Source organism: Eutrigla gurnardus (assembly GCF_963514095.1).
Source record: "Eutrigla gurnardus genome assembly, chromosome: 10".
In the NCBI taxonomy this organism is placed as follows: Eukaryota; Metazoa; Chordata; class Actinopteri; order Perciformes; family Triglidae; genus Eutrigla; species Eutrigla gurnardus.
In genome coordinates, this window is record NC_139924.1 from 367420 (window position 1) to 377587 (window position 10168).

A 10168-nucleotide genomic window follows, 5' to 3' on the forward strand; every position below is an offset into this window, starting at 1 on the left:
ACTGACATTCACCCTTTCACACACCGACAGCGGAGTGAACCACGCAGGGTGACACTCAGCTAGGAGGAGCCATGGATCGAACCGGCGATCTTGCGGTTGCCAGCCAACCCCCTCTACCTCCTGAGCTAAACCCCCCCCCCTGGTTCTACTAATACTAATAATAATAATAATAATAATAATAATACATTTATTTTGTATAGCGCTTTAGCAAAGGATCTCAAAGACACTTTACATATACAGTTAAAAATCAATACATTTAAAACAAGTACTATTAAAAACAGGCAGGCTACAAGTGAGTGCATTAAAACAAGCAGGCTATTCTTAAGAAATAGGTTGCGTTAAAAAGATGTACTGTGAAGTTATAAAACGGTTAAAAACAAGTAATGTAAAGTTATAAAACGGTTTAAAAGCAGGCACATTTAAAAACAAGTTTGTGATGCAATACAGATGAAATAGTGGATTAATGGGGGTTGAAGGCAATTCTGAAGAGGTGGGTTTTGATGAGTGATTTGAAGGTGGTCTGGTCGGTGCAGGCTCGGATGTGTGGGGGTAGTGAGTTCCAGAGGGAGGGGGCAGCAATTGAGAAGGCTCTGTCGCCCCAGGTACGGTGCTTGGTCCTGACAGGTGGGGAGAGGAGGTTTGTGTCGGAGGAGCGAAGGTTACGGGGGGGAGAGTGATGGTGGAGCAGGTCGGTGAGGTAGGAAGGGGCCTGGTTGTGGAGGGCTTTGTGGGTGAGGAGGAGTACTTTGTATTCAATGCGTTGGGAAACAGGGAGCCAGTGGAGATTATGCAGAACAGGGGTGATGTGGTCACGGGAGCGGGTGTGGGTGAGGAGGCGGGCAGCAGAGTTTTGGATGTATTGCAGTTTGTCGAGGATTTTGGCAGGTGAACCGTAGAGGATGCTATTGCAGTAGTATTCTGGATGTGATGAATGCATGAATCAAAGTTTCGGCAGCAGAGAAGGTGAGTGATTGCGGAGACGGGCAATGTTCTTGAGGTGAAAAAAGGCAGTCCTGGTGGTGTGATTGATGTGTTGTTGAAATGTGAGGTTGCTGTCGAAAATGACTCCAAGGTTGCGCAGGTGTAGGGACGGGGACAGAGTGGAGTTGTCGACGGAGAGAGTGAAGTTGTGGATGTTTTTGATGAGGGATTTGGGGCCGATGATTATCATGTCTGTTTTGTCACAGTTGAGTTGAAGGAAGTTGTTTTGCATCCAGGTTTTTAATTCAGTGAGGCAGGTGGTCAGAGTGGAGCAGGTGGCTGTGGTGATGGATTTGGTGGAGATGTAGATCTGGACGTCGTCAGCGTAGCAGTGGAAGTGGAGACCATGTTTGCGAATAATGTTGCCGAGGGGGAGGATGTAGAGGATGAAGAGAAGAGGACCAAGCACCGAACCTTGGGGGACGCCTTGGGACAGAGGAGCAATGGAGGAAGTGCAGTTATTAATGCTGATGAATTGCTGTCTGTTGGTGAGGTAGGAGCGGAGCCAGGACAGTGCAGTGCCAGTGATGTTTTAGTAGTTTTCCAGACGGGAGAGGAGAATGGAGTGGTTGATGGTGTAGAAGGCTGCAGTGAGGTCAAGCATGATGAGGATGGTGAAGTGGCCGGAGTCAGAGGAGAGGAGGAGGTCGTTGGTGACTTTTAGGAGGGCTGTTTCGGTGCTGTGTTGTGGGCGGAATCCAGATTGAAATGGTTCATACAGGTGATTAGAGGAGAGGTGGGTTTTGAGTTGAGCAGCGACGACACGTTCCAGAATTTTTGACAGAAAGGGAGGATTGGAGATGGGCCGGAAGTTGGACATGATGTCGGGGCTGAGACCTGGTTTCTTGAGGATGGGGGTGACAGCAGCAAGTTTGAGTGGAGTGGGGACAGAGCCAGAGATGAGGGAGGAATTTATGATTTTGACGAGGAGTGGGGTGACGGATGGAAGACAGGTTTTGATGAGAGCTGATGGGATGGGATCTAGGGTGCAGGTGGAGGTTTTAATGCCGTTGGTCCCGTTGTCCATGGGAGACAGGCACTGAGAGTGTGAAGGGGTGGGATCCAGTGGTGGGGTTGATGTAGATGTTGTTGATTTTATTTTGGAAAATGACAGAAAGGAGTTACATGTTTCCACTGTGAAAGCTGTAGAGATGTTATCGGGGGGGGGGTTGAGAAGTTCGTTGAGTATGGAAAAAAGAGTCTTTGGGGTTGAGTGTATGAGGTGTGAGTGGTAAGTGGACCGGGCTGTGTTGAGAGCAGTTTTGTATATATGGAGAAAGTCTGTGTAAGCGTGGAGGTGAACTGTTAGGCCGGTTTTATTGTAGAGTCTTTCCAGTTGTCGTTTGCGGGATTTCATTTGATGGAGTTCAGGGGTGTACCAGGGAGCTGAGTGGGTGAAGGTGACTGTTTTGGTTTTAGTGGGAGCCAGTAGATTGAGACAGGAGGAAAGAGTGTTGTTGTAGTAGTCCATATTGCACCGGTGAGAGAGGCTGAGAGGGCTGAGGGGTTGATGGACTTGATATTTCTGAATGAGATTTTGCGTTTATCTTTTGGGATAGGAATGGGGATGTTGAGGTCGATGATGATGGCGAGATGGTCGGAGATGTGGAGGTTGATGCTGGAGAGATGGTTTAGTGTGAGTCACTAGTTGAAGCAGTGTAACAGTTCCAGGAATTCAGTGGCAGGTTTGCAGTTGGTGTCATTGATGTGAAGATTAAAATCTCCGAGGAGGACAGAGGGTGAGATGGCGCAGAGCTGGGTGAGAAAATCCGTGAAGTCTGAGAGAAAGGTGGGATTTGGTTTGGGAGGGTGGTAAATAAGTGGAGTAGGACCAGGGAGTTTGAGGGCAAGATGTTCAAAGGACGGGGCGGCTGGGGTGGAGATGGTGGTGATTTTGATGTCCTTTCTGTGGATGGCAGCAATACTCACGCCCTTCAAGGCGGGGTTTGTCCGTGTAGGTGAATCCTGTGGGTGTGATCTGGTTAAGTGAAAAATAGTCCAGGGTTTTTTGCCAGGTTTCAGTGATGCAGAAGAAGTCCAGTTTATTGACAGTGATGAATTAATTCAGAATGAGAGTTTTGTTGCTGAGTGAACGTGTGTTGAGCAGAGCCATTTTCAGGTGTCGTTGTTTTTGGGTTGGTTGGGAGGACTGAGGGAGAGGACGGAGGTTGGAAAGATTCACGTGTGGTTTGTTGTGATGACGTAGTGAGGGAATACTGATAGAGGCTCTGTGGGTGATTATGGTTTGTATGGGGTGAATTTCTGGTGAGAGGGTTAGTGACGGGTGTGGCCTGCAGGGGGAGCCAGTGGGGGGAATAGTGCTGTGGGTTGGTGGAGCTGTCGGCGGATGTTCCGGGGATGTTAGCAGGTGACTACCTAGCAAGTTGGGGTGAATACCGTCCGGTTGGAAGAGGGAAGGACGGTCCCAGAACAGATTAAAATTGTCAATAAAACCAAAGTTGAAAGCTGTGGAGGTGAGCTGGAGCCAAGTGTGTAGGCTGAGGATTCTGCTAAAATGCCCTATCCCCTTTCCCAGTGAAGGGATTGGACCGGAGATAAAAACAGACAATCCACAGGAACTTAAAAAATTAAAAAGAACGTTAAAATCTATTTTGGTCAGTTCTGACTGCTGGCGGGCTGTTTCGCACGTCCCCACATGGACTATTATTCGCCGAACCGAGGACGGTACTACTACTGGTACTACTACTAATATTACTACTACTACTGTTACTGGAGACATGTTCCTGCAGGTACTACTACTACTACTAATAATAATAATAATAATAATAATAATAATAATAATAATAATAATAATACGACTATTACTGGTACTACTAATACTACTACTACTATTACTACTGGAGACATTTTACTGCAGGTACTACTACTACTACTAGTACTGCTAATACTACTTCTACTACTTCTTCTGTTAGTGACAACAGACAGACTCACAAAGCATGGATACATATTACTGCAGGTACTAGATACTATTGGTACTACCAATACTACTGATACTACTGTTAGTGGCAGCTGACAGGTGCATCCAGCCTGGAGACATGTTACTGTCGGTACTACTACTTATACTACTACTGTTACTACTACTGCTAATTCTAATGTTAGATGTAGTAATTCTACTGTTAATGGTATTAGTAATACTGTTAGAGGTACCAATACTGCTGTTAGTGGTACCAATACTGCTGTTACTGTTTGTAGTGGTAAAAACTTGTCTTTAATTGGGTTTTTCCTATAACCTATATTTGGCTGTTGTTCCATTCATTTTACCACCATGTGAAAGCGGGCCAGACTCGCAGCCTGTCTCATCAAAAAGAAAATCCAGAGCGTGTTCTTGGTTCACCGTAATTTGGATGTTTATTGTAAAATAAATAACATGAAAATAAATTAAATTGCTTTAGCGTCCTTGTAGCGTCGCGGATGCCAGTCACCAGCAGACGGGTTCCCAGGGCCGTGGCTCAGGCTGAGGTTAAAGACAGTATTGCCGCAGCCCACTTTTCCCGCGATGCGCCATGCCCATCCACTTATAGCCTCTCACCACCTGTAGAGAGTGCACACTGAAATTTTTTCTTACAAAAAAGAAAAGGGACTCAGCACATGTAATGATTATGAATAAATTAAATGTGGCTCCTACACTGTTACTAATAGTACTGTATGTGGTACTGCTAATTGTCATATTAGTGGTAATAATACTACTGTTAGAGGTACTACTTGTATTAAGTACCTCTGTAACCTGTCTTTGTGTCTTTCAGGTGAACAACATCAACTTTGAGAACATGAGTAACGATGACGCCGTCCGAGTCTTGAGAGACATCGTACACAAACCAGGGTAAGACTCTACTACTAATACTAGTACTTCTCGTACCACTACTACTACTTCTTGTACCACTAGTTCTGCTGTAATTAAGCTTATGTGCTAGTTTAGACAGATATTGTAACATCTCTAGGTACCTGTCTATCTGTCTGTAGTCCAGTGACGTTAACGGTGGCTAAGTGTTGGGATCCAAACCCACGAGGCTGCTTCACGCTGCCGAGGAGTGAGTCTACAACAACAACACATAGGTTCTACTTCCTTCTCCACACTAATTTTAAACCTTAAACCCAGTTAGACTGACATGTCCTCCATCTGTCCCCACATCCTCCCAGGTGAGCCAGTTCGTCCGATTGACCCAGCTGCCTGGGTATCGCACACCGCTGCCATGACAGGGAGGCTCCCTCCACACTATGGTGAGACTCCCATCAGAAACTGCAGCATCCATCGCCTATCCATTCATTCCAACAATAACCTGCCAGTGTTTTTCAGGCGTGCACGAAGAAAACCATCTCAGCATCCACAGTGACATGACAGCTGTTGTCAAGGCAATGGCCAATGCTGAGTCGGGTCTGGAGGTTCGGGACCGAATGTGGCTGAAGATCACCATCCCTAATGCCTTTATTGGTAAGAAGACTTGAACCCTTCCAGTCTGGATCCCTCAAAAGGTCTAAAATGAGGGACAGGAACATGCTGTCACAACCATAATAGACCCAGTGTTTCCAACAGATCCTTTTTCTTTACGGTGTGCCGTGGGATTTGTTTTTATCTACAAATGTGCAGTGCCTCAAAAAAGGTTGAAAATCACTGGTCTAAAGCAAACGTTGGTTTTGTTGTCTATATCTAACAATGGTTTTGTTGTCTAAAGCTAACGTTGGTTTTGTTGTCTAAAGCTAACGTTGGTTTTGTTGTCTAAACCTAACGTTGGTTTTGTTGTCTAAAGCTAACGTTGGTTTTGTTGTCTAAAACTAATGTTGGTTTTGTTGTCTAAAGCTAACATTGGTTTTGTTGTTGAAACTTAACTTTGGTTTTGTTGTCTGAAGCTAATGTTGGTTTATCTTCAAGGAAATAACTGACAATGTTGGTTATCGTTGACGCTCTTTATTTCCCGCTCTCCAGTCACGCACCAGTAGTAATTTACAACTCCCCGACGGAACTACTTCCGCTACCGTTATCAGTACACAGGAACTCAGATCAGTGCGCGCATACAAAAAACTGTGCCCTGGATACCACACTCATATGACAGTTTTGTTGTCTAAACCTAACGTTGGTTTTGTTGTCTAAAGCCAACGTTGGTTTTGTTGTCTTAACCTAACATTGGTTTTGTTGTCTAAAGGTAACGTTGGTTTGGTTGTCTAAAGCTAACATTGGTTTTGTTGTCTAAAGATAACGTTGGTTTTGTTGTCTAAAGATAACGTTAGTTTTGTTGTACAGTACATTGTTATTTTAAGCCCAACCATGATGTTTTATTTATTCGAGTTCTACATAATCAACATCTAACTTCAGTTTGTCTTCTGTCCAGGATCAGACGTGGTGGACTGGCTCCACCAGAACGTGGACGGTTTCACTGATCGCCGCGAAGCTCGCAAGTATGCAGGAAACCTGCTGAAGGCCGGTTACATTCGACACACCGTCAACAAGGTGACCTTCTCTGAGCAGTGCTACTACGTATTTGGAGACATCTGTGCAGGTGAGAACAGTCTCAAGTAGTCTCTGATGTCTAGTTCTGCCACTGATGTACCGCCATGTCTTTAGGACACATGCACATGACAACAAATCCTGCAGGAAAGTGGAGCAGACTTTGTTGAGAGTTGTTAGGACATATCAGATGATTTTATACATTTTACTCATTTAGTCTGCTTCTCTACATTTTGTACTGTTACTACTTCACTGATAGTTGTTTCTGGAAAATCTCACTTCAATGAGTCCACCATTTGATGTAAGTCGGTTTCCTTTATATGGAAGTGGCTGCTACAATGGTCGCTATGGCAACGGTACACATGAAAATGGCCGCTGTTCTGATCTTCCTGCTAGGTTGATTTTAATAGGAATGTCGCTTCTACTCACCTTTTATTTCTGTGGTAGTAGTATTATAGTAGTAATAGTACCTTTGGATCAGTAATGATCATGTTTTTCCTGTGTGTCAGATCTGGGTGTGATGACTCTTCTGGATCATGAAGAAGACAGTCGAGGAGGAGGATCAGATTCTGACCCGCTGGCTCCAACATCAGGTCCTCAGAGGACACCTACCTTCCCCTACCAGTACCCGGTCCCTCACCCCTACACCTCGCTTCACCCTCTCCACCAGCTGCCGGCCTGGGGAGGGGGAGGAGGAAGTCAGCACAGTGAAGGTAACACAAATGTTTACCTTTTCTTTTTCTATCCAAATCACAACTTTTGTAATCCTGTATCATCAATACTTAATATGTAATACCAACATACCTTTAACATTGGTGGATGCCTTTCTGAACTAATATCTCAAAACCTATGAATGTTAAGACATCAAACTTCAGCGTCTTTAATATGAACCTCAGCCCCATGTGGCTGATTACAAACCAATAACTGTTGAACCATCAGATGAAGAAAAAAACATTTGTTTTCTTTGGATTTCTAATGTGAAGACAAACTCCATTTCCACAACTCTTCTGATCCAACATGAATCTTTATCAAATGTGGTCCATACTATATTTAGATGTAAAACAGATGAGGTCCTGGAGGTACAAATAAATACATGTTTTTGTAATTGTATGATCTTTTTGACTCACTTAAGCCCAAACCACTTGTTCTTCTAGAAACCAATGTATCTGGTATTTATAGGGTTGTTGTTTGATTTAGGTCCACATCTGGACATTTAAGTACAAAGTGTTTGAATTCTATATATTGTCAACGCCCCCTCATCTTTTAATATGTACAGGAAGTCGCAGCAGCGGATCAAATTGCAGTGACGGTCACAAGGAGGGAGGACAAAGTGGCGAATCAGAGCCCACCAAACAGGAAGTCAGTGCTTTGCTTGACAAACAGCTGGCGGCAGAGTTCACTGGTGACGACTCCTTCTCTGATCTTCACGATAACAAAGACTCAAAGGACCTCCCACTGGCACCGTCGCCTCGAGGTCAGCCTCGTGACCTTTCCACTTCACGGCAGTCCTTCTGCCTGGCCATGGGAAACCCCAGTGATTTCTTTGTAGATGTCATGTGACCTTGCGATTATGGTGTCACGTCCTGTCAGAAAACACCTTTTTCAAAATGTCACGTTTGACACACTATTTGTGTCCCAATTCAGTAGACACATCCTTCAGAGGACAGGTCCTACAAATGAGATGCTCTGATCTGTATTCCCTGTTTGTGTCACCAGCTGTTCCCGCTCCCACCCTCCCTTCGTCGAGCAACCAGCTGCGGTTGACAAGGAATTTGAGTGGTCTGAAACCACATCCTTGCATTTAAAAGTGTATTCTGCTGCATCTCTGTAGATTTGATTAAAATCCAATAGTCACATTGAATCCTGGGATAAGTTGGGCCGTGAAGGACCCATCATCTGGATTTTCTGAATCAGTAAAAGAAGGCCGCATTTCTGGACTGCATTTGAAGGGGTCTTAGAAAAGGGACAGACTTGTCTCAGCTGCTTGGACACATTCGGTCATCAACATGCTGAATTAGGACCCAACTAATGTGCTGGTGGATATATATAAATTTATTTAAGTTTTTAACAACATCCAGTGGCTGAACGGACTCCGAATAAGAAGAGGATAGAAACTAATGTTGTTGTTTTGTCTCATTCAGGAGAGTTTCATTGTCATTTTAGTACAAATTAAAACCACACAAGAAATGGATTTATTCGTCCACTGTGGACTCTATTACCTGATGCTGGATCATAATGGCTGTTATCATTCAGAATTCCAGTAACAAAGCATCACTTTTGTTGCCCCACATGAGTCCCCAGACAATGCCCCCTCCAGGATCCGAGGCCAGATCACTTTGTGTAGAGTCAAACTTCCAACAACTGGAAAAAGAGCCTGCCCAGACCCTGTCCAAGAGTTCGGTTCCAGTATCAGTATCACTGTGGCTGTCTTCAGGAGTGGAAGGGAAGTGCTGACCTTTGTTACAAACCTTGTTGGTTGATATAAGCAGCAATTTCGAGTGCTCAATGGAGAGTTGTGAAAGTGCAACCCGGACCTGGATAAGATCAAATAGATGGATGGGCTTCCACTGTTCTATTCTCAGGCCATGTGAGAGAGTTCACACCAAAATGAAGCAAACTTTCACCTTGTGTTTTGCCATGGAATCATTTGTTTATTGGTGTCACACCAGAGAGGAGCTGGGGCTTTCCTCCATGTAGACACCAACAATCATGGCTGAAATCACAACTATTGCTGCTGTGAAGTCCTAGTCCTGGCTGGTTTACTACAGCTGGATGAACCCAGAATAAATTATTTAGCTGTGATATAATATCAATAACCAGATGAAAAGAATGCTGAAATAACTCCATAATGATGGTGATCAGTAAAAAGTGTGAAGTCATGCCTTGTTAGGCCTGTCTGTAAGACCACAAGTTAACTACCTTTAAAATTGCTTGTTTTCTAAATGGAGTCTGGTTGATGGGTACTATGCTACATTGTAGCAGATTGTAGCTCCATCAACACTCCAAATAAGGTCATCTACACATACATATGGCAGAGACCTTGTTGTTTGGACCACAGACAGTCTCTGGTTTCTCCACATAGTCTGGTCTGTTCTCTGGACTAACGTGAGCTACTATGGTAGACCTCTGGGGGACCACAGACACAAGTGACAACATTTGTTTCCTCCATTTCTGATTCCACGACATCAGGATGACAATCAAGACGCCGATTGACTTTCATGATAAAGTGTCACGAGGATTTCTCACTCAATTTGAAATTTTTCAACTTGTGCAAATTTGCAAATTATGCATATTTCATCCAGTCATGTGCCCTGCCTGGGGTGAATTTGCATCTTTGCATTGACTTTGTATGCAATACCACTGTGTGAAGAACTTGCTTCATGTTTGGTGTGAACACAGCATCGCACTGTCGAGAAACAAAGGTGGACTATTTGCTGACTGGTTGTTTTGAATGTAAAATATAGACAACTTTAACCAGTTTGATCCCTACTAGATCCAGTTTGTCAGCAGGATTCAAGTCTAAGTGGAGCCAAAAACTAGTGATCAAGTAGGACTACCACATTTCCACTGAGCCCACTGTGTATCTGATGTCTATGTAATCTCTTCTCATTCATGTTAAATCATACTGTGCATACATGACCCACATTTAAATATGTATATTAACTCCTGTATATATGAAGGATGAACAGCTCAGTCCGAAGTCTAATGATAAACAGCCAGATACAT

The 10168-nt window shown here is 44.1% G+C and overlaps 1 protein-coding gene across 1 annotated transcript in view; it reads left to right on the top strand.

Annotated features, from left to right (window-relative positions):
• The window catches only part of dvl3b (dishevelled segment polarity protein 3b), a 74146-nt gene extending 63978 nt beyond the window's left edge, over positions 1-10168 (top strand). Inside the window, exons 9-15 of the mRNA XM_084019954.1 lie at positions 4746-4822; positions 4963-5030; positions 5140-5220; positions 5297-5431; positions 6327-6494; positions 6952-7155; positions 7719-10168. Coding sequence (XP_083876080.1) covers positions 4746-4822; positions 4963-5030; positions 5140-5220; positions 5297-5431; positions 6327-6494; positions 6952-7155; positions 7719-8002 — 1017 coding nt within the window. The 3' untranslated portion in view covers positions 8003-10168. The remainder of the gene's footprint in view (positions 1-4745; positions 4823-4962; positions 5031-5139; positions 5221-5296; positions 5432-6326; positions 6495-6951; positions 7156-7718) is intronic.